The sequence below is a fragment of the Macaca fascicularis genome, chromosome 8, assembly GCF_037993035.2.
Source record: "Macaca fascicularis isolate 582-1 chromosome 8, T2T-MFA8v1.1".
NCBI classification, from domain to species: domain Eukaryota; kingdom Metazoa; phylum Chordata; class Mammalia; order Primates; family Cercopithecidae; genus Macaca; species Macaca fascicularis.
The window spans coordinates 103,798,578-103,824,322 of NC_088382.1; the positions used below are offsets into that span (position 1 = coordinate 103,798,578).

Sequence of the window (25,745 nt, forward strand, 5' to 3'; positions counted from 1 at the left end):
TGATTAAAAATTATGATGTGTTAATTTCCCACAATGTATTTTTTTAAGTATATTCCATACGCCAAACACTGTGTTAGGTTATAAATATGGGTAATGAATATGAAACCCTTTATACTTCGGATTTCATCCTGAAAGAGATGGAATGCTTTGGAGCATTTTGAAAGAGGAGTCAGATGATCTGATTTACTTTTTTAAAAGGTCACTGACTGCAATTCAGTGAGTAGATTCAGGGTGGGGTGGGGGATGGCGGGGGTAAGGATGAATCCAGAACAGACACAGTGGTGCCTTTGAGTAGGCTGGAAGCGGGGAGAAGCAGGTGGATTCTGAATATATTTCAACAGAAGAATCTATAATATTTGCTGAAGGATTGGATTCAGATCCACTGGCTGCTAATTGATTTTAAGTTTGTGGAGCTTGAGAATTAAATTACTCAGAGCAACACTGGAGTCATCCTTAATTCTTAACAGACTTATTACTCATGTCTGAACTATTGATTATTCCTTACTCCTGAAACACTTCCTTCATTTGTCTTCTGGAACTGTACCTTACAGAACACCTCTTCTCAGTCTCCCTTGCTAACCTCCTCTTCCTGACCTCAACTTAATTGTATATGTATCCTTTCCTTGTTTCATCACGGTAATTTTCTTACGTGCCTTTATTTTTCCCACTGATAAACTTTTTTATTCTCATCTTTGACCAATGATTTTTATAGTATTTTCGTGAAGAAGGTAGGAACTTTTGTGAAATAAATGGTATAAAGATTAAAAACAGTGTCTCCTCATAATTTTTGACTCAGTAGTATCTACACTAAACCATAGAGTATATCCCCTACTGTTCTTTCTTCTCTATAAAACTACAGAAGTAGTTAGAGTAAAACTGTAGGTGGTAACCTTGCTTCTCAATGATCAGATAAAGGTCTTAGAAGTGGATCCAAGTGCCTGAAGGACAGCTCAATGGGAGGCAAGACTCCCTCCAGATGTTTAGAGAAAGTTAAGGAATTGTCTGTCATTCATAGCCACACGCATGATTTAAGTCATGCTGAAATATTTATTATGCCATAGACAGGAGGTGTAATGTACAACAGCAGCAAAAGATCTGAGTTCAAGTCTTATTAACTACATGATCTTAAAGATTTTATAGATATTATACAGATATATACAAACATATTTCTTAAGCAAATTAATCATCATTGTACTTTTTAAGGAAAACTGTGTGGGTCTTATTGAACTGAAAAAAAGGAATTGCTAAGATGGAAATGTTTATACATTTTGTTCAGCCACCTCAGCCAGAGCACCAGCTTCTCCAGGGGTGCTCTTTGGAGCCAAGGAACCTATGTATCCTACATCCAGAAGATTCCCTCAGCCCTGTAAGTTGGCATGGTCTGTCCAGTTGGGCCTTGGTCTCTCTGTCTAGATCTCCAATACACCTTTAAGGCTGGAACCCTTTCTTAAACCCAGCCTAGATAACTGGCTCAGACACAGGGCCTGGTTCATCTTGTCTCTCTCAGAGGTAAACCTCACCTGAACCATCCAGCTCTCAGCTGAGACCTGAAGCTCATGGGCTGGAATGGAACCTCACACTGCTTCCCACTTGTCTGAGACTAGATGCTTATTGATGAACCACCATCCCTCGGAATGCCCCCAGGGTGTTGACACCTTCCTAAACCAAGGCCAAGTTCATCATTGCTGGGTGTGCTGTGAGGGTCAGCCCTGGAGTCAGTGCAGGCCAGCTCCTCCTCCTCCTCCCCACTGACTTTGGTGACCACGCAGCCAGGCCTGCCCAGCACTGTTGCCCTTTACCTTATGTCCAGACCTTCTGGATCCTTGGCAGTCACATTGCCCACTTTAGTGCCTATAGCTACATCCTCACTGACTTTCGCTTGGAATACGTATTGGGAAAATTCAGGTGCTTCATTCACATCTGTCACAAAAAGCGTGAACTTGGCAAAAGAACTTGCATTGTACGTCACACCAGACACTAGAGGCTCAGGATTTTCTGCTTTGAACACAATGTTGGAAATAGCTGCTGTTTCAAAATCAAGAGGCTGTGTAGGAGAAAGAGAGAAAATTAATTTTGGGGTGATTAGATTCATTCCCTATGCTTCTTAAACTCTCATATATTCAATATATGATATTGGGAAAACTGGATATCCACATGCAGGAGAATGAAATTAGACTATCTTATACCATGTATGAAAATCAGTTCAAAATAGATTATAGACAAAACATAAGACCTAAAACTGTAGCACCACTAGAAGAAAACATAGAAGAAAACTCTGACATTGGTCTTGGCAATGATTTTTTAAAATTATTTTTTATTTTTGAGATGGAGCCTCATGCTCTGTCACCCAGCCTTTAGGGCAGTGGTGCGATCTTGGCTCACTGCAAGCTCTGCCTCCCGGGTTTGTTCAAGTGATTCTCCTGCCTCAGAATCCCAAGTGGCTGGGATTACAGGCACCCACCACCACGCCCGGCTAATTTTTGTATTTTTAATAGAGACAAGGTTTCACCATGTTGGCCAGGCTGGTCTCAAATTCCTTACCTCAAGTGATCTGCCCGCCTTGGCCTCCCAAAGTGCTAGGATTACAGGTATGAGCCACCGTGCCTGGCTGGAATAGAAGTTTATCTGACACTCAGTTCTAGAGGCTAGAAAGCCCAAGAACATGGTACAAGCATCTGTTGAGGACTTTGTGCTGTGTTATCCTATGACAGAAGGGCAAACCATCTCACGAGATAGAGGAAACTCACCCTTTTATTTTTAGTAGAGATGGGGGTTCTGCCATGTTGGCCAGGCTGGTCTCAAATTCCTGACCTCAAGTGACCCGCCCACCTCAGCCTTTCCCCATGCATGCACCAACACACACCATCACAACTCACTCTCTAGTTCCTAAGTGCTGTGGCATGATTTTTCACGTGGAAGGGTAGGAACTGTGTGTGAAGACTCAGGGTCATTTGAGATAGAAAAAGCAATTGAAATTTGTTCAAATATGTAAGAGAAAATCATGTAGGCCAACTAAGTGTGAAAATAGAGGTTGTTCATAGTGATAAGCACCCACTGTCTGCAGGGCCTGGCCCTCGTCGACCTCGTGATTGCTACATGTGGTCCATGGTTCAGTTTGGGCTTCTCCCCCTGAAGTGGAGGTGGGCAGAGCAAGCTGGAGTTTCTGACTCACAGGACCCACTCCCAGTGTCAGGGGATGACAGAACTGTCCAGTTGAGATAAAAGCTTAGTAGGCCAAGCAAGAAGGCAGCAGCCCCCAGAATGAGCCTGTGATGGGGACAAAGGACACAGTTCTCTGTTCCTGTCCAGTTCAGCAAAGTCCGGGCCCAGGCAGGCAGCACAGCTGTCCATATGCTTAGGCAGAGCACGTGCATCCATCCTCACCATGAAGCAGGTCCTAAGCACCCTCCCTGGCTTTTCCTCATTCCATCACTGGTCCCAGAGGCAATGGTTTAAAGAAATGAGACACTGTATGTGCAAATGAGAAGCAGCCTGTATTACCAGAAGAGAACGTGCAAGGCTGAGAGTGGAAAGAGAAGACTGTATGGCGAGCTGAGGAGTTGGAACTTCATCCTTGACTAACAAAGTCAGATCTGTGTCTTAGAAAGATAACTCCAGGAGCAGCTGCATGCGGGATGGATTCGAGGTGATCCACACTGGGGCAGGAAGACTAGCTAGAAGGCAGTGTCAGTGTTCCCTAAGCACTGGATGGAAGAACGAATGAAAAGCAGCAGCCTACCATTGAGAATTCTATTCACATAACTTCCACACCTGGAGAAACATCAACTCTTCTGGAGAAATTATAAATGGAAGATGCTACATTAGCAAATGGTAATCAGCAGAGCTGAGCCAAGAACAAGCCTTGTCCGGCCATGTGCATTGTTTTTCATGACATGGGGATATGACTGCAAGACCAAGTCAAGAGACCTGCACTGCCTCTTGGAATGGCCTCAGTCCCATCTGGCAAGACATATTTAAGTTAACTGAAAAAACCTGCTCACACCACAATTCCTTTTGTGCACACAACTGCCTGAAAGGTCAAACCTAGTGATTTAGATTCAACTTGGAGGCAAAGAAAATGCTGAAGGAGAGGGGCTGTGAGACTGGGATATTTACCATTTTCACTAGCGATCACTGATGAGATCAAAGTGTGCACATTAGTTTTCCAGATGACATTTGGGCTAGTTAAAAATAGCTAGTGAATTGAGAATTCAAAAAGATCAGCCATAGTGGAGAAGTGACAAAATTTGCCAGTTAATAAAAGGCAGAACCCTGAATTTCAAGAAACAGAATCCCAGGAGAGGTATTTGAGCCAGGCAGGGTTCAAAGAAATAGCTTTCCTGCTCATGACACACATTTGGCCCCAAGAGCATGATAACCAACCACACGAGAGGCTGGAGCTTGGGCAGCAGTAAATACAGAGCAGGGAGCATTTCTGACAGTTGTTTAATCTGAAGGATCGCTTTGGGCACTTGCCAAAATTATTCATTTCCAGGCTTTCCCCTTGAGAGACTGAGGCTGCAGTCCTCAGTATGCACCATTTGACTCTTTAATTAGGCAAGTTTGGCCCCCTTAGGAGAAAGCATACCTGTCCACAGGTAGAATCCTAGCTCTAATTAATTAGAATCAAGTGATGACACATGTTTAAGTTTGCAACCTGCTGGATGCTGTGTTAGGAACTATATACGTACTTTTGCATTTAATTCTTCAACATCCTTACTAGAAAGGTGCTACCATTTTACCCATTTTTACAGATTGGAAAACTGGGGCCTGAGAGGTTACATCATTTGGTCAAGGCCACAAGCTAGTAAGTGGCAACACCAGGACTCACAGAAATTACATCCTGAGAGGAGCTGGAGACGTGGAGTCAAGTTCCCAGCTCTGCCATCACCAGAAGGCCTGACTGTACCTTGCTGTGGGCCTGAATTTCTGCCTCCCTCAGAATCAGTAGGAGAAGCAAGAGAGTTTATGCAAACAGACTATAGTTGCCATGTATGAGTCCCTTGGTGAATTTTACCTGTGATTAGCACATTTGTAATTCAGATGAACTGTTAATGATATAATTGTGATTAACAAACTTAATTTAAACGTTTAAAAATTATTAACACAGTAGTTCAGAACAGTGGTAGTCCCTTGATGGCTTAATAGGCAAGGACTTAGAAGACAAAGCCATACATAAAAAACCAAATTATATAGTCTATAAAACACTTCAATAACAAATAGTATGGCTACATACCTTTGTTATATTTTTATTCTATATCCTAGTGGGGAATTGGCTAATATTTAGTGTATCCTAATCAAGAATCCACAGTCCAGGGTTGGTTGTTGCTTAGCATCTGAAAGAACCTAATCCAAGATCTGTATCCCAGAGGTAGCTATGATAGCCAACACTATCTCAATCAGAACTAGAAGGTTTGTTAATTAGCAAAGTGATCTTACAAATAAATTTTCTTGGTGATATGAGTGGTGTCCGAGATATGCACTTTGGGCCAGGCGCAGTGGCTCAAACACCTGTAATCCCAGCACTTTGGGAGGCTAAGGCAGGTGGATCACTTGCGCCCAGGAGTTCAAGACCAGCCTGGGCAACATAAGGAGACCCCATCTCTACAAAAATAAAAAATTAGCTGGGTGTGGTGGCACATGCCTGTGGTCCCAGCTACTCAGGAGGCTGAGGTGGGAGGATTACTCAAGCCCAGGAGGTTGAGGCTGCAATGAGCTATGACTGTGGCACTGCACCTGTCTCAGAAAAAAAGATATGCTGTTTGGTTAGTGTATCCCTTAGTCATTGTGAACAGGAGTATAGATATCTGGCCTGGCCAGCAGATTATACCCTGCAGAGTTCCAGGGCTCAGTTCTGTTCTGCCAGTTATCTCCTGCCTCTGGATGGTCGAACAAACCCACTTGCTCAAGGATTGTTATCACAGTGCCCAAGGGACAGACAGCTGGGATGTCATAGGCCTAAAGCACAGGTTGGATGATCACCTATGTGTCTGCTTGTTCATAATTGTATATGGGACAGAATTCATTTATTCATTAAGTCAAGCAATATTTATTGAACCTCTAATATATGCTAGGAGATATAATAGACACTTGAAATAGAATCACATATAAAGTAAGGATGTGACAAAGACTTTGGTCAGAGGCCTACTCTACTGTAGCATACCTCTCGTGTTAGGTTGTGAGGGAGGATACTTATAGCTCTCACCCACCGCTAATCATTGAGGTAGGTGCCAATATCTCCCTAAAAGGGCCCATTAACCACAAATGGCCAAGTTAAACCGCTGTTTAAAAAAAGATGACATATGGGCCTTGTTCATTCTGGGATGGATAGGCCTCTATCTTCCCTTAGATTCCTAGAGAGCTCTGGTCCTGCAAAAGGATAAAAGAAAGTTGCCCCCGTCACCTGCAAAGGAACACCCCAACCCACTGCAAGCTCTGAAAAGTGCCCTTCCCTTTATCCTTTCTCTCTGTGATTTTCTCTCTCCGTGTAGACTGCTGTGAGCACAAGAGGAGGTTGGCATGGTACCTTTTCCAAATGTCAGATTCACACACAAGGCTAAGGCTTTGAGCTGGTCCACAGCAACCTCTCTGCTGAAATGCAGCAGGGCCCTTGGTTCGAGCTGGAATGTTTGGTAACAATGGGATCAGAATTCCAAGACTCTGTCCCAGGGCTTGCTTTAGCACTAGTGCTTTTTCCTTTGTGCTTCTGTCCATTTTCTGTGAAATTATTCTATTTTGTCTTCATTTTTAGCCTCTTTCAGTTTTCTTTTATTCTAGCTCAAAACTGTACTCCAGAGCTTTCTTTTGCAATTTCCAGCACACTGCACTGCAAACCTTAAACAATTAGCCACCCTTGCAAATTCTCTCTGGCCCTTTTTAACAGCGAGGTTTCACTCTCTCCCCTAGGAAAGTATCTTAACTGTAAGTACATTGGATGGCATTGAGTGCTGCTTCCAATTGAGTCATCTGGTAAACCCATGACATGCTCTAAACACAGATGAGGCAGCCACAGAGAAAAGAGTCAAGATTCAGGTGTACATGGCAAGGGACAGGAGTAGATTGAGGGAGGGTTGGGAGAATCCTGTACAAACAGACAGGAACCAAGGTAATTAAGACTCTGACTCAGATTACCCAGTCCTTACAGAGGGAGAGACAGAATGAGAGCCCATGGGCTTATCAATACAGTAAAAGATGAAAGTAAAGCAGCGGGGAGGGGGATTGAAAAGAAACTTGTCTATTGAACCTTGAAAGGAGACCCAGCAGTTTTGTTAATCAAGAGGTATCTCTGCCTGGCACATTAGAATAAAGGGTTTAGCCTAAAAGGCCCATGGGGTCATCCAACCCAACTCCTCACATTTGCAAAGGGGGAAGTGAAAGTGAGGCCCTGAGTGCCACTCCTGGCCCCTAACAGCGTTGCCAGATTTAGCAAATAAAAACATAGAACACAGGGGGCGCCCAAGATGGCTGAATAGGAACAGCTCCAGCCTGCAGCTCCCAGCGTGAGCGACACAGAAGACGGGTGATTTCCGCATTTTCAACTGAGGTACTGGGTTCATCTCACTGGGGCGTGTCGGACAGTCAGTGCTGGTCAGCAGGTGCAGCCTGACCAGTGAGAGCTGAAGCAGGGCAAGGCATCACCTCACCTGGGAAGCACAAGGGGGAAGGGAATTCCTTTTCCTAGCCAAGGGAAACTGAGACACACAACACCTGGAAAATCAGGTAACTCCCACCCTAATACTGCGCTTTACCAAGGGTCTTAGCAAACAGCACACCAAGAGATTATATCCCACACCTGGCCCAGAGGGTCCCACGCCCACGGAGCCTCCCTCATTGCTAGCACAGCAGTCTGACATCTAACTGCAAGGTGGCAGGGAGGCTGGGGGAGGGGTGTCTGCCATTGCTGAGGCTTAGTAGGTAAACAAAGCCTCCAGGAAGATCTAATTGGGTGGAGCCCACCACAGCTCAAGGAGGCCAGCCTGCCTCTGTAGCCTCCACCTCTGGGGACAGGGCATAGCTAAACAAAAAGCAACAGAAACCTCTGCAGATGTAAATGTCCCTGTCTGACAGCTTTGAAGAGAGCAGTGGTTCTCCCAGCACACAGGTTGAGATCTGAGAAGGGACAGACTGCCTGCTCAAGTGGGTCCCTGACCCCTGAGTAGCCTAACTGGGAGACATCCCCAACTAGGTGCAGACTGACACCTCACACGGCTGGTTACACCTCTGAGACGAAGCTTCCAGAACAAGAATCAGTAACACTCGCTGTTCAACGATATTCTATCTTGTGCAGCCTCCGCTGCTGATATCCAGGCAAAGAGGGTCTGGAGTGGACCTCAAGCAAACTCCAACAGACCTGCAGCTGAGGGTCCTGACTGTTAGGAGGAAAACAAACAAACAGAAAGGATACCCACAGCAAAATCCCATCAGTACGTCACCATCATCAAAGACCAAAGGCAGATAAAACCACAAAGATGGGGAAAAAACAGTGCAGAAAAGCTGGAAATAAAAAAAATCAGAGCGCATCTCCCCCTCCAAAGGAACGCAGCTATCACCAGCAACGGAACAAAGCTGGATGGAGAATGACTTTGATGAGTTGAGAGAAGAAGGCTTCAGTCGATCAAACTTCTCAGAGCTAAAGGAGGAACTATGTAACCAGCGCAAAGAAACTAAAAACCTTGAAAAAAGAATGGATGAATGGATAACAAGAATAATCAATGCAAAGAAGACCATAAAAGAACTGATAGAGATGAAAACCATGACACGAGAACTACATGACAAATGCACAAGCTTCAGTAACCAATTCGATCAACTGGAAGAAAGAGTATCGGTGACTGAAGATCAAATGAATGAATTGAAGCAAGAAGAGGAGTGTAGAGAAAAAAGAGTAAAAAGAAATGAACAAAGCCTCCAATAAATATGGGATTATGTGAAAAGACCAAATCTACGTCTGATTGCTGTGCCTGAAAGTGACAGGGAAAATGGAACCAAGTTGGAAAACACTCTGCAGGATATCATCCAGGAGAACTTCCCCAACCTAGTAAGGCAGGCCAAAATTCAAATTCAGGAAATACAGAGAATGCCACAAAGATACTCCTCGAGAAGAGCAACTCAAAGACACATAATTGTCAGATTCACCAAAGTTGAAATGAAGGAAAAAATGTTAAGGGCAGCCAGAGAGAAAGGTCAGGTTACACACAAAGGGAAGCCAATCAGACAGAAAGGTCAGGTTACACACAAAGGGAAGCCCATCAGACTAACAGCAGATCTCTCGGCAGAAACTCTACAAGCCAGAAGAGAGTGGGGGCCAATATTCAACATTCTTAAAGAAAAGAATTTTCAACCCAGAATTTCATATCCAGCCAAACTAAGTTTCATAAGTGAAGGAGAAATAAAATCCTTTACAGACAAGCAAATGCTTAGAGATTTTGTCACCACCAGGCCTGCCTGACAAGAGATCCTGAAGGAAGCACTAAACATGGAAAGGAACAACAGGTACCAGCCATTGCAAAAACATGCCAAAATGTAAAGACCATCGAGGCTAGGAAGAAACTGCATCAACTAACGAGCAAAATAACCAGCTAATATCATAATGACAGGATTAAGTTCACACATAACAATATTAACCTTAAATGTAAATGGACTAAATGGTCCAATTAAAAGGCACAGACTGGCAAATTGGATAGTCAAGACCCATTAGTTTGCTGTACTCAGGAGACCCATCTCACATGCAGAGACACACATAGGCTCAAAATAAAGGGATGAAGGAAGATCTACCAAGCAAATGGAAAACAAAAAAAAGCAGAGGTTGCAATCCTAGTATCTGAAAAAACAGACTTTAAACCACCAAAGATCAAAAGGGACAAAGAAGGCCATTACATAATGGTAAAGGGATCAATTCATCAGGAAGAGCTAACTATCCTAAATATATATGCACCCAATACAGGAGCACCCAGATTCATCAAGCAAGTCCTTAGAGACTTACAAAGAGACTTAGACTCCCATACAATAATAATGGGAGACTTTAACACCCCACTGTCAACACTAGACAGATCAATGAGACAGAAAGTTAGCAAGGATATCCAGGAATTGAACTCAGCTCTGCACCAAGTGGACCTAATAGACATCTACAGAACTCTCCACCCCAAATCAACAGAATATACATTCTACTCAGCACCACATCACACTTATTCCAAAACTGACCACATAGTTGGAGGTAAAGCACTCCTCAGCAAATTTAAAACAACAGAAATTATAACAAACTGTCTCTCAGACCAAGTGCAATCAAACTAGAACTCAGGACTAAGAAACTCAATCAAAACCGCTCAACTACATGGAAACTGAACAACCTGCTCCTGAATGACTACTGGGTACATAACGAAATGAAGGCAGAAATAAACATGTTCTTTGAAACCAATCAGAACAAAGATACAACATACCAGAATCTCTGGGACACATTTAAAGCAGTGTGCAGAGGAAAATTTATAGCACTAACTGCCCAAAAGAGAAAGCAGGAAAGATCTAAAATTGACACCCTAACATCACAATTAAAAGAACTAGAGAAGCAAGAGCAAACACATTCAAAAGCTAGCAGAAGGCAAGAAATAACTAAGATCAGAGCAGAACTGAAGGAGATAGAGACACAAAAAACCCTCCAAAAAATCAATGAATCCAGGAGCTTGTTTTTGGAAAAGATCAACAAAATTGATAGACTGATAGCAAGACTAATAAAGAAGAGAGAAGAATCAAAAGACGCAATAAAAAATGATAAAGGGGATATCACCACTGATCCCACAGAAATACAAACTACCATCAGAGAATACTATAAACACCTCTACGCAAATAAACTAGAAAATCTAGAAGAAATGATTAAATTCCTGGACACATACACTCTCCCAAGACTAAACCAGGAAGAAGTTGAATCCCTGAATAGACAAATAACAGACTCTGAAATTGAGGCAATAATTAATAGCCTACCAACCAAAAAAAGTCCAGGACCAGACGGATTCACAGCCAAATTCTATCAGAGGTACAAGGAAGAGATGGTACCATTCTTTCTGAAACTATTCCAATCAATAGATAAGGAGAGAATCCTCCCTATCTCATTTTATGAGGCCAACATCATCATGATACCAAAGCCTGGCAGAGACACAACCAAAAAAAAGAGAATTTTAGACCAATATCCCTGGTGAACATCAATGTAAAAATCCTCAATAAAATACTGGCAAACCGAATCCAGCAGCACATCAAAAAGCTTATCCACCATGATCAAGTGGGCTTCATCCCTGGGATGCAAGGCTGGTTCAACATACACAAATCAATAAACATAATCCAGCATATAAACAGAACCAAAGACAAAAACCACATGATTATCTTAATAGATGCAGAAAAGGCCTTTGAGAAAATTCAACAGCCCTTCATGCTAAAAATTCTCAATAAATTCAGTATTGATGGAACATATCTCAAAATAATAAGAGCTATTTATGACAAACCCACAGCCAATATCATACTGAATGGCCAAAAACTGGAAGCATTCCCTTTGAAAACTGGCACAAGACAGGGATGCCCTCTCTCACCACTCCTATTCAACATAGTGTTGGAAGTTCTGGTTAGGGCAATCAGGCAAGAGAAAGAAGTAAAGGGTATTCAATTAGGAAAAGAAGAAGTCAAATTGTCCCTGTTTGCAGATGACATGATTGTATATTTAGAAAACCCCATCGTATCAGCCCAAAATCTCCTTAAGCTGATAAGCAACTTCAGCAAAGTCTCAGGATACAAAATCAATGTGCAAAAATCACAAGCATTCTCATACACCAGTAACAGACAAACAGTAAGCCAAATCGTGAATGAACTCCCATTCACAATAGCTTCAAAGAGAATAAAATACCTAGGAATCCAACTTACAAGGGATGTAAAGGACCTCTTCAAGGAGAACTACAAACCACTGCTCAGTGAAATAAAAGAGGACACAAACAAATGGAAGAACATACCATGCTCATGGATAGGAAGAATCAATATTGTGAAAATGGCCATACTGCCCAAGGTAATTTATAGATTCAATGCCATCCCCATTAAGTTACCAATGACTTTTTTCACAGAATTGGAAAAAACTGCTTTAAAGTTCATACAGAACCAAAAAAGAGCCTGCATTTCCAAGACAATCCTAAGCCCAAAGAACAAAACTGGAGGCATCACGCTACCTGACTTCAAACTATACTACAAGTCTACAGTAACCAAAACAGCATGGTACTGGTACCAAACAGAGATATAGACCAACGGAACAGAACAGAGCCCTCAGAAATAATACCACACATTTACAGTCATCTGATCTTTGACAAACATGACAAAAACAAGAAATGGGGAAAGGATTCCCTATTTAATAAACGATGATGGGAAAATTGGCTAGCCATAAGTAGAAAGCTGAAACTGGATCCTTTCCTTACTCCTTATATGAAAATTCAAGATGGATTAGAGACGTAAATGTTAGACCTAAAACCATAAAAACCCTAGAAGAAAACCTAGGTAATACCATTCAGGACATAGCCATGGGCAAGGACTTCATGTCTAAAACACCAAAAGCAACAGTAACAAAGCCAAAATTGACAAATAGGATCTAATTGAACTAAAGAGCTTCTGCACAGCAAAAGAAACTACCATCAGAGTGAACAGGCAACCTACAGAATGGGAGAAAATTTTTGCAATCTACTCATCTGACAAAGGGCTAATATCCAGAACCTACAAAGAACTCAAACAAATTTACAAGAAAAAAACAAACAACCCCATCAAACAGTGGGCAAAGGATATGAACAGACACTTCTCAAAAGAAGACATTCATACCGCCAACAGACACATGAAAAAATGCTCATCATCACTCGACATCAGAGAAATGCAAATCAAAACCACAATGAGATACCATCTCATACCAGTTAGAATGGCAATCATTAAAAAATCAGGAAACAACAGGCGCTGGAGAGGATGTGGAGAAATAGAAACACTCTTACACTGTTGGTGGGACTGTAAACTAGTTCAACCACTGTGGAAGACAGTGTGGTGATTCCTCAAGGATCTAGAACTAGAAATACCATTTGACCAAGCCATCCCATTACTGGGGATATACCCAAAGGATTATAAATCGTGCTGCTATAAAGACACATGCAAATGTATGTTTATTGCAGCAGTATTCAAAATAGCAAAGACTTGGAATCAACCCAAATGTCCATCAGTGACAGACTGGATTAAGAAAATGTAGCACATATACACCATGGAATACTATGCAGCCATAAAAAAGGATGAGTTTATGTCCTTTGTAGGGACATGGATGCAGCTGGAAACCATCATTCTCAGCAAACTATTGCAAGAACAGAAAACCAAACACCGCATGTTCTCACTCACACGTGGGAATTGAACAATGAGATCACTTGGGCACAGGAAGGGGAACATAACACACTGGGGCCTATTGGGGGAAGAGGGGAGGGATAGCATTAGGAGATATACCTAATGTAAATGATGAGTTAATGTGTGCAGCACACCAACATGGCACATGGCATATGTAACAAATCTGCACATTGTGCACATGTACCCTAGAACTTAAAGTATAATAATAAAAAAATAAAAATAAAAAATAAAAACATAAAACACTAAGTTCAATTTGAAGTTCAGATAAATAACAACTTTTTAGTATAAATGTGTCCCAAATATTGCAAGGAACACACTTATACTAAAAAGTTGTTCATCCTGCATTTTATATATTTTATGTGACATTACCTCCCTGTAAAATTTACTTGGCTAACTAGCGACAGAGCCAGGTCTAGAACCCTGACTTTCCGTCTGTCAGGAAGACAGGAATGACTAAGAGGAATCCAGGCATCCAGGAACCCATCACCATGCCTGAGAGGCGGCTGCTAATACATCACCTCTGCTTATAGATCCTCACACTGTCATTAGTAAATTAACCCATAAACAAAGACAAATTATATTAAATAAATGGGCTATTTACCTTTTTAATTATTACATATCCGGTGTTGGTGTGGGGATCTGTGTCAACCCCTAGGCGTCCCTCACTGTCTCCCTTTATGACATGATACAGAATTTTAGAACTCCCAGTAAATGGCTCATCAGCATCAGTGGCCTGGATGGTTAAGATGGTGGACCCAACATTTGTGTCTTCAGCAAGAGTCAGGTTTCCATACTAAGGAGAAAATGGAGAAGGAAACAATGAGGTCTATTGTCATCAAAGCCAAAGGACAAACTTATCTCTCTGGTTTCAGAATAGACACAAGTCATAGTTTGCATCAATCTTCATGGGGCATGTTTTTTCCTATTGATGAATATATTGCAGTTGATTTTAACATCAGTCATACTCATGAGCCGATATCCATTGTACCAAAGAACACAATATCTCAGAGAGCTACTGGTAGGATTCTAAAACAAATTCCCCCTTCTATATCCAATTTGTTAAATAACTTAATTATTGTAGTAGTAATGATATAAATAGCCACCATGTATTGAGTATCTATCAGGTAGTAGGCACTTTATATACATTATTTAATCAATTCTTAAATCAACCAATGAATGGAGGTTGATTAAAAGCTTGAACTTTAGGGTTAAACAGCCTGAATATGAATCATAGGCTTGCTTTTTATTAGTTGGGTGGCTTGAAGCAAGTTACTTCACTTCTTTAAGTGTCAGTTTCATCATCTGTCCAATGAAGACAATAGTAATGGAAACTACTTCATGTTTGCTGTGGGCATTAAGGGAGACAATGCATGTAAAGCTCCTAAATTCTTGGCACATAGTAAGTGCTCAGTAAAGAAAAGCAACAAAACATCGTATGGAGTAGTTATGTTACCATCTCCACTTACGAGGAGCAAAGGCTTGGAGAAGTTAAACCCACCAAGGGTCACACAGCTAGTGGGTCACAGGATTGGGATTCAAAGCCATGTTTGTGCAACTCCAAAGCCTGTTCTCTTGAACACTGGCCTAGACCATCTCCCACTCCGCTAAAAATCCCCCAGATCGTCTCTCTTGGCATTATGATTCTAAAGAGGGTTCTAAGTAGGGATCAGGAGAGAGGACCACGGCATTGAAAGAAGCAGGTTCACTCTCTCTGTCGCCAGATAAGTATTTAAGCTCTGAGACCTCAAGTGCAAGATTCTTACCCTCAATCTAAAAAACACTGTCTCGATAAAAGGCAAGGAGGTCACAAAGTTAGCAAAGGATCAAATGCCCAAGAGAATGGAGGCTGAGAAGAAATGAGTTATTTGATGCCTGCTGAACCTCAGTGCCTGTTATACAAGACATATCCACTCACACCTCTTCCCACCCCTATCCCCCTCATAAATCAATTCCTTTCTTTGTCACAGCCTTGTCCCTATTTTGATTTATGAACATCATCACAGGGCTCTGGGCTGCCTCATAACTGACTTCAAAAATAACATAACAGTCTAGTCAAATGGGCTTCTTGCTCCTTCAAAATAAATAGAGACTTCCCTCCTAAGGGAAACAATGATAAAGTCATCACCAAGTCTGAACGCCCTATCAATGATAAGAAAATAGTAATTTGCATTTTTCTTGAGGTTCTAAATTGACTTTTTTCTTTCTGTCCAGTTAGAATTCTCTCAAATGTCTTGGACACATTTTTCTTTGGCTTAAGTCATAGATTAATTTTTTCTTCTTCCTTTCTCTTACCCAATTATTATAAATTAAATTGCTAACATTCCAAATATTAAATTTTTGACTAAAAATGCTTGAGATCTAGCAGTAAATCTATTTATTGTCCTATACACAAAAATATATAATGACAAACTGCAAGCCGCCATTCAACTTTTTTCAATTTGACAAAGACTGTGGTTGTTGTTTTTAAGAAGCCCTTGGAATAAATGAGCTATTGGCAGGAGTTTATAAACAAATGTTCCCAGACACCTATAATAGTGTTATTGTTCCCCCAAAGATTTTCACTGAAGACGGCCTCTGGGTTATTGGTGCACTGATCAAGATTACCTGTTAAGTCTGGCACTTTTCCTAGCTACTGTCTGTGTCTTTATCCCAGAAGAAAGGGTCAAGTAAAATGAACAAAGTAAAGAAAAATAATGACAACTACTCACATCTGATTTTTCAAAGATGGGGATCTGATCATTGATATCAATAACGTTGATTTGCACAAAACAAAGGGTCTTGAAATCTGAAAACCAAAGTCATATGTCATAAAAATTTTCACTGAAAATCATGCATTAAAATCAGAAATCCACAAGAAAATACTTGGCAAGTGAAGTGACAGCCATAGCCACAATTTTGCAATTGACATGCAATTTATGCCGAGAATGGGTTCTCTGCTTCCCACCTGTACCCAAGTGGTCACCATGTGTGCGGCAGGGTGGCTAAAGACAGATCTAAGAGAGATTTTTCTGGGTTTTTCATTGCTGTCCACCTGCTGTCCTCCTAAGTAAAGTTACGTACGGGCTGTTCCTGAGCAGGATGGCTTTTTTGTGAAGCAGTCTTTTTCTGACTAGTGAAACTTAAGTAATCTTTAAAGTCCAGAGCAAAACTATCCTTCCAGAAAGCCTTCTCTGAGCATCCCAGTGGCTGTCTCTCCTTGTCTGAACACATCCATCCTACATCTGCTCTGCCTACTATGATGGGGAGGTTCAAGGGCCTGCTATCTTCTAAGTAAGGGAGGAACTGGCACAATTAGCTATTCACAAGAGTCTGGCTACCCAGCCTGCAGGAAGCAAGGTGGGGACAGAGGTAGCTCCTGGATCCCTGGAGAAATCACCCAGGCTTTCAGGGATGGGTTTCACAATTCCAAGACCTAGGCAGATAGCAGCTTCAGCTAGATTCCAGATATGTGTGGAGTGCAGGTGGGGACAGGATGCCTGGGGGAGACAGAACAAGAAATAAAATGACAGGTTCTTTGTTGGGTTGCTGTTGTTCTAACCATGGTTAGACATAATGGTTAAGACTCTGGGCTTGGAATTCACTGTTTGGACTCTGGCTCTGCCACTTAGCATATATGTGAGAGCTTGGGTGCCTCACTCCATTTATCTGTAAAATGTGAATAACAGAACTGATGTTTTCATCATAATACAATTGTTAGTGGCCTCTAGATACCAGCAACAGTATTGCTTTACCCGAGTTACTCATTCATCTTCATGATAACTTCATGATATAGTGCTACTGTCATTCCCATTTAATTAACAGATGAGGAAGCCAGGGAATAGAGAAGTTCAGGTAACCTGACCAGGATCACACAAACTAACTAGTGATGGAGCCAGGATTCAAACCCAGAGGCTCCCTTTGCCCTCTGCAGCCACCATCCATTCCTCTGTCTGTGCTCTGTAGCCCAAGGGGCTGATCTTACGAACTGCATCAATGCACATCCTCACCCTGAGGGTAACAGTTGGGTTCTGCCAATGGGAGGCCTGGCAAAAGACTGGAGGGAGAATAGGAAGAACGTGGCTGGGGGTGTCACACCCCTGTTGCCAACAGCCCTCTTCTAGTGACAGGCACAGGCCTTGCTCCTTTGGGGGATGCTCGCCTCCCTGACTTCTTTGGGTTTTAGGGCAGAAAATGCTGCTCACTGTGCTTCACACGTCCTGTTGGTTTCCCTTAACCCTGCCCACAACCTTTGCATACAATCCCTTCTTTAAACTCTTTGAGGGGAGCCTCCATTTCCTGCTGGGATCCTGATTAATATTCCCAGGTAGTTTAGAGTGGGTACTCAATGCACTGGAGATGATCCCAGGGACAGAATCTATTAACAATCCAATTACAACCAAGTGGATATTGACTGAAGTTAAGGCTGGTCCTCAGAACGTTTGTAGGCAACAAGAATGGCTGAAGACTGGAGTGGTCCCAAACCCGGAACCCACTGGCTCACTGCTCTGCACACACCTCGTTTGGCCAGCAGTGGGCCTTTCTGGGTAAAAGGCCCTCCTTGGTTTTATGTAAAACTGTGTTAATTATAACCTAGTCTCTAGTTTTCTGTAGTGCACAGTTGAATGTTTAGTTGTATCAACACACACACGTATTTGAATATATTTTATCATCTGGTCCATATTTTCTGTAGATTTACTCATGCAAATAAACAATTGTAATCTGATTCCCACTTTAAACTTTATCTTCAAATTGCTCCAGGTTCCCATGCATTTCCACATGGATTCCCACTCTCCCATAAGCCCTACATGATTTTGTAACTTGTCATATTCATCCTTCAAAGGCCACCTCAGAGACACCTCTTCCAGAAAGCTGTACCTGTTCTCTCCCTCCACTGAGTCACTTATTTCCTTCATGGGCTACCTTGTGCGGTTCCTTGCAATTTACTGACTCACATGTCCATCCCCTCTACCAGAATGAGTGCTCCCTGAGGATAGAATCATCTATGTCTCCCCAATACCTTGCATGGTGCCTCAAATAGGTAAATGTGGAATAACTGCTGAAAGAATGGACTGCTGAGAGTGTGAAATTGTTAGCTTGTCGTGGATAGGGAAGATTTATTATACTTACATCTGTTCTATCTCTTACAATAATGCTAGACAAATATTAGGGCCTTAATATTTGTCAAATTACTAGGTTTCAAACATTCTGCATTGGGGCCCTACTAAACCTGGCTTCTGCCTAGTATCTCAATATCCCTGCCAAGGAGAGAAACATGAAGCACAGTGTGAAACGTTTCTTATTTGTTCTCCATACCTGTGTCAGCCAACAGAACAATTACTGAATTATATGGTAATCAAAGATTCAGTATGAGTTAACTCAAAAGACCTTCTAGGAGTGTGAGTGTCCTTGAAATGAGTCTCTCTTTGAATCCATGTATTTTATGTGTCCGTGCTTATTTGTTTAACAATGTGTGCAACTGATTGAGAATGCATAGTATTTTATCAGATTCTCAAAGGCTCTTGTGACCCAACAGAGATTAAGAACCACTTGCTCTGCAATTGTGTAAGGAGTATAGGGAAGAATGTCTCCTGATACTGTCAAATGGCCAACTAGAAGCTGATAGGATAAGACAGAACTTCCCGAAAGATGCGCTTCTTCTCCACTTTCCTACAGTAGAGCCCTTTCAGTCTGAAAGCAAGTATTGGGAAATACAATTAGTTTTCCTGTTTGTGATCATGGTCTGCAGAATGTGCCTGGCAGACCTCCAACAACAGGATGTTAACTGACGACGGCCCCACCGTGTGCTCTGGAATCTATTACCACATTCGCACTGAGACCTCACCTCCTCTGGACTGTCCACAGCCAGTGACTGAGAAAAGCAGCAATGGTAAGGCTCGTTTTCAAAGACAATGAATTCCTTTGACAGCCACCTTTAGACTCCCCAACAGCTGTGCCAAGCTTTCCTCAGACTGTTCTAGTCTAGGACATTCCCAGCAGCCTTCCTTCTCCATCTCCCCTTCACTCAGGGTCAGGCATCAGGCTTGCATTTTGGTCTGATGACTCTCCCAGCCTTCTTTGTGCCCTTCTGCAATTTTTTCTCACAGGCTCCCCACCAATAAAATCCTTGTATATTTAATCTCCTTTTGGCATCTGCTTCTCATAGGACCCAAACCAACACAACAATGGTGCCTGAGCTGCAGCTCTGGCCTTTACAGTGTTCAACCAGCTATCTCTGTGTTATGTGTGTTTCACAAAGGAAGCAAAGAAGGTTTAAATGGCATCCTTCTATAACATACCAGACATTAGAGCAGGCAAGTAAGTCATAGCTAGAAGGAAAACAATGATTTGTACTCAAGACAATGGAGTGATACTAACCTTTGTCAGACACCTCTATCGTTAGGTTGTACTGAGGAGTATCTTGCTTCTTCAAGGACTGTTTAGCTAACTGTAACATTCCAGCATAGGTTTGGATTAGGAAGAGTCCATCCATGGGAAGTTTGGGAGTTTGCTCCACAATTCTGTAGTTCAACAAACTGTTGGCAGTATTTTCTTCATCGCTGTCATGTGCAGTAAGGGCCCCAATACTGTTACCTATAAGGAAGGAAAGAAGGAAATCCAACCATTACAGGCTCCATGTAATTAAAATAGTTTCACTGAATAAGCACATTCCTAGAAAACACCAAGAATAACTCGGGATAGCAGACAAACATTCTTAGATTTATTTTGATTCTTCTCATCCTATCATGTAATGGGTTGAATAGTGTATTAGTCAGCCAGGGCTGTCATTAAGTATCACGGATAAAACAACAGAGACTTATTTTCTCACAGTTCTGGAGGACAGAAGTCTGCGATCAAGGTGTTGCAGGGGTTGGTTTCTTCCGAGGCTTCTCCTGGGCTTGTGGGTGGCTGTCTTTTCCTTCCGGTGCCCTCACAGCACCTTCCGTCTGAACCTCCCTATGTCCACATTTCCTCTTATAACGATACCAGTCATACTGGATTAGGGCCCACCATAAGGACATTTTACCTTCATGACCTCTTTAAAAACCTTATCTCCAAATATAGTCACATTCTGAGGTACTAGGGGTTAAAATTTCACCCTATGAATCTGGGGGAGGGGGAACATGTAGCCTAGAACAGAAGGTTATGACCTCAACATATAATTTTGCGGGCATGGGGGACACATTCAGCCTGTAACACCTAGTGCTCCCTCCCAAAACTTCATGTTTACCAGAACCTGAGCATGGGACTCATTTGCAAATAGGGCCTTCACAGATATCACTAGTTAAGGCTCTGGAGATGAAATCATCCTGGATTTAGAGGCAGCCCTAAATCCAATGACAGGTGTACCTGTAAGAAGGAAAACACAGAGATGCACACACAGGAGGAAATGATCTGGAGGAGGAAGCCGGAAGTTGGAGATAGGCTGCCACAAGTAGCCAGGGAACACTAGATGCCAACAAAAGCCAGAAGAGGCAAGGAAAGATTCTCCCCTTGAGACTCTAGAGGGAATGCGGCCCTGCAAGCACCTTGACTTCAGACTTCCAGCCTCCAGGACTAGGAGAGAGCAGATTTCTGTTTTAAACCACCAAGTCAGTGGTGATTTGTTACTGTAGCCCTAGGACACTAATGCACATGGCAAATGGTATCACTAAACAAAGAGAAGCCAACCCTAGATTGCCTCTAAGCAACTTCATGGAACAATTGCAGAGACTGACTCTACACCAAAGATAACACAGGGCAGAGACCAGGCAGGATCCTCTCTGCCATGCTGTAGTTTGTGGTCCTAAGTATTTCATTCCTGTCAGGGTTTCAGTCAAGGGAGTTCTACAAGCCAGTGGCTATGACTTGGTTCTGCACCCAGCTCTGGGCGAGTTCCGACAGCTTCCAGACCATCCTACTTTGGGAGGTGAGAATTGTGGGTCTTTTTATATGCAGCAAGAATCCCACGTAGGAGCTCAAACTTGAATTCATTCCGTTTGTGTAGTTACACCCTCTTACCCATCCACTGACACAGTTTGCATCCACTGACATATATGGAAATTTAGAGGTTTTTTGGTTTTGGGTTGGGGGAGGAAAAAGAAAGTACCTATGTTATATCTACAGTAGAGCTGGACACATGCAGATGTGTCTCATGGGCTGCATGCAGGGACCATCAGAAGAAATAGGACAGAAGAGAATATGTATCTAGTGCATATGGCATGCATATGCCCTTGCAAGAAAAGTGTCTGTGTGCTGGGATGAAAGAGTGTCTTACTAAATTCTGTGGTCCTTTGGTGTCTCAGCAGCCCTGCCATAGCTCTATGCCCTCAGCAAGTGAGCAAGAAACTGAGGACGCTGTCCTCCTGTCACTCACAGGAAACCTCCATGCTGCCAGAGGCACCATGAGGACTTGTGGATCAGTTGGAAGTGAAAGAAACCATGTCTCTGAGTGACTGAGGCCAGGAACAAGTGGCAGCTCAAACTGATACAGGAGTTTATGTAGCATATCTTGGAAATATGCAGAAATATTTAGGGAGGTGGGGCTTTTATGAGAGTCTAAATTTTCTATGTGAATACATAAGACTTGGTGGCAAGTGGGATTCAAGAATAAATGTTAGTGTTGCTAAGACTTGGGGACACGAGTCCCACAAGATACCAAACCGGAGAATGTAAATACACTGGAGAATCCTTTTTTTTTTTTTTTTTTTTTTTGAGACGGAGTCTCACTCTGTTATCCGGGCTGGAGCGCGGTGGCATGATCTCAGCTCACTGCAATCTCCACCTCCCAGGCCCAAGCAATTCTCATGCCTAAGCCTCCCAAGTAGTTGGGATTACAGGCGTGCACCACCACACCTGGATAATTTTTGTAGGTTTTTTTTTTTTTTTAGTAGAGACAGGGTTTTGCCATGTTGGCCAGGCTGGTCTTGAACTCTTCTCAAGTGATCTGCTCATCTTGGCCTCCGAAAGTGCTGGGTGGGGTTACAAGCATGAGCCACTGCACCTGGCCTAATTCAGTATTTTATCAAGGTTTAATTTGTGAATATTTTCACCTACTCATGTCCTGTCAGCTCAGCTAGACAGTAAATCCCCACAAGGTAGGAGCATTGTCTTGTACCTTTTTCAGGTTACACATATAGAATATGCTCAGTTGATTTATAAGAACTCTTGGTCCACTAAAGACTCTGAAATATTTTTACGAAATAAATTCTCACCTTTAGAGAGGCAAATAGCATGCTGAGCCCCTTCAAAATTTATTCTACCAACAATGACTTCTTCAGTCTTAAGAAAACCAGCACTGTCCTCTTCCCAGATGAGGTAGGCGCCTCTAAAAGGGCTCCCAGCAACCCCCCTATCTCCTGATATTTGTACTGTTTCATAACCCCATCCTGTTGAGTGCAGGCTAGGCCTAGCAACTTGTTTCTAATGGCAAAAGTGATGGGATCGCTTCCAAGATTAGGTCATAGAAAGATTGACTTCCATCTTGCTTGTCCTTTCCTGCTCTGCTGTACTCTTTCCCTCTCCCTCAGAACTCTCTGAATTAGAGGTACCCAGCTGAACTTCACCCAGATTCCGAACTCACAGAAACTGTGACATAATACATGTTTGTTGTTTTAAGCTGCCAAGCTTTAGGGCAATCTGTTTTGCAGAAATAGGTAACAAATGCAGTACATGTTTGGCCCAATGTAAAAGAGGCTTGAAGTGTCATGTCCAGGTCAACAAAGGTTGTCAAGATTTTCCACCTTTATTCAGTGTCACAGAACATCCCAGATTTCCCAAGAAGGTGATGGCACACGTGTTTGTTGGCTATTGTTACACATTCCATTGTTACACAATTGTGACTGTGAGAAGATTCTTCCTTATAATGAACTGAAATCCTTCAAGCTGGCACTAACTCTCCCTGTTGTGGCAGGAGTTGAAAACAATCAAAGAGAGGACCTGCACAGAACACAGTGACACAGAACACACTGACAAAAGGTAGCCACATGACACCTGACAGCAAGAAGAAAAATAATGAGCAGTGTGAGCAAACCACTCCAGCAGCACCCACCAAACCTCCGGGAAGGCACCCACTCTGTCAGAGGTGTCTGGTGAGGAGCGGGGGAACCAAAAGAAAATATAAGCCCGTCCACAAAGCATAGGAGGATCTGCCCACAAGGGCAGCAAAGCTCTAGAAATGATAGTCGTGAGGCTGCTACACTTGTAAAGCCTCTGAAATGTACACAGCACAACAGAACAAAACATTTCAAGAAATGCCAGTCTGCTCAGTCAAGGGGCTCACCGCCAAGGGGGAAATAGACAAGCCTTGTCCCAAACCCAGAGAAGCCATAAAACTCCCAGAAATTATAATGTTCTGACAGTAGTTGTTCCTATAGAAAAACTAAAAAGCTATCACAGGACACAGTAAAAGAAAACATAGCAAGACGAAGCAAAAATGATAAAAATAGATGGGACTTGACTTCATCTAGCAGCCTCTTGAATTATATTATCAGCTTCTTAGACAGGGGCGCCCAAGGGTCAAAAGTCAACTTCCACTGGTATTGCTAACTTCTTGCAGGGTGTCTGACTTTGGGTGTAAATGTTTAAATTCTTTGGCAAATGTGATGAGATTGTCTCTTTAATGAGATTATTAGAGGTCAAATAATGTATGGGGAAATCCTGCAAATGCGATATCCCTATATACATGTATATAAGATACTAGTGTAGGTGGCTGTGATACTAATGATAGTGGCAAGGGTGATAATAGTGATAATGGTAGTAGTGGTAGTGGTAGTTATAAAAGCCCCAATTTAAGAATACTATCCAGATACCGTTTGATCCCAAATACGGTCCCTACATGATTCCCAAGGTACAGTCAACCTCTATGCTGTAGAAGGCATGGATTATTGACTCCCAGTAAGGTCCCCGGCTCACATTTTACCCAGCAGAGGAGAGAAACGCAGGGAAGTTAAACAGCATTAGGCAGCTCTCATTTCTTACCCAGTCGTTCATTCTCCTGGACCTCAAATACAGTTACTGGTGATGGACATGTAGGTGGATTATCATTAATGTCTTGAACTTTTACATGAATTTCCAGTGGATATGAAAGTGGTTTTCCATACTCATCCTTTGCAACTGCATAAAAAACATACTACAACAGGAAAGTCAGAGTTAAGACAAGACTCACCCACCACCCTCTGCCAAAGGCAGAGAAAATCGCTGTTTCATTTCTATGTCATTTACTCCCTTATTTTTAATTCACTTAGAACTGGGAGATAAAAAAAATGAGATGGGTCAGAATTATGTGAAAATTATCATGTCTTTGAAAACCAATAATATGCTGGAGTCTGAAATGTGTGTGTGTGTGTGTGTGTGTTGTTTTTTTTTTTTAAGTAAAATCCATTTTGCTCTCAACTGTAGATGGGCATAGGACTTTGTCTTGTCGCCTGTGAAATTACTCTCTTTTACTCACTGCATCCTTTTCTTCTCGGTCCAAGGGCTGAGTCACGTAAATATCTCCTTCCTGGTCAATTGAAAATGGGAATCTTGGCAGCTTCTCTTTGTCAACTAAGGAATATTGCGCACCGGGATCATTCCACCGCACCTACAAGACCCAAAGTCAGTTGTGAGGAAAGCTACATTTGGACTGAGAGAACTGGAAAGGAAATAATTTTCTGGTTCTCAATTTGAAATCTCTGACAACCTTGTATGTCTGTGGTTTCTTATAACAACTGAATTATATTTTTCACTTTTAATCTAAAATAAGCCTGTTTCTCCCCACCAAGTTATATTGCTCGAAAAAAGCACACCAGGAGATGTTTCTTCTCTAAAGCAATTCCTCACAAACCCTCTACAGGGTTTCTTTTGGAAGTCTGACTGTGAAAACTTTCTATCCATGAACCATCAAGTTAAGAAACAAAATGTACTTTGTAGTTGGCAGTGTCTGAGGACCAAGCCGTGATGTATGGTGAGCATCTAACACTCAACAATGAAGATGAACAGGGGCAATAGAGGCCACTCTGAAATCTTCTCCATGCCATTAAGTAAGACAAATGATACAAAAATAAGGACATTCCTTTCCTAAATTTTTAGCCTCAGAGACTTCAGGGATGAGAATAACTGCCAATTCCTAGGGTTGTTTGTAAACAACCTGGCAAAAATAAAAAATAACACAAGTAAGACCAATCTACTTGCTATATAGACAGAGCCTGGTCTGATATATCAATAATGTTTACTGAGTTTGCCACATCCCAGACACAATTCTAAACATATTTATGTGTTATCTCATTTAATCTCCAAACAGTCCTCTGAAGTACAGACTACTGTTATCTCCATTTTACAATGAAGAAACTAGGGCACAAAAAATTTAAGTGATTTGCCCAAGGTCCTACTGCTAGTTGAAATTTTCACAATAAACTATT

At 42.2% G+C, this 25,745-nt stretch overlaps 1 protein-coding gene across 2 annotated transcripts in view; it reads right to left on the minus strand.

Annotated features, from left to right (window-relative positions):
* CDH17 (cadherin 17) overlaps positions 1-25,745 on the minus strand; it is an 87,708-nt gene that overhangs the window by 15,680 nt on the left and 46,283 nt on the right. For both annotated transcript variants that reach the window (XM_065519444.2, XM_005563705.5), the window contains exons 8-13: positions 24,797-24,928; positions 24,325-24,475; positions 19,744-19,959; positions 16,098-16,174; positions 13,991-14,182; positions 1,800-2,044 (exon numbers count right to left, since the gene is read on the minus strand). In XM_065519444.2, the coding sequence (XP_065375516.1) occupies positions 1,800-2,044; positions 13,991-14,182; positions 16,098-16,174; positions 19,744-19,959; positions 24,325-24,475; positions 24,797-24,928 (1,013 nt within the window). The remainder of the gene's footprint in view (positions 1-1,799; positions 2,045-13,990; positions 14,183-16,097; positions 16,175-19,743; positions 19,960-24,324; positions 24,476-24,796; positions 24,929-25,745) is intronic.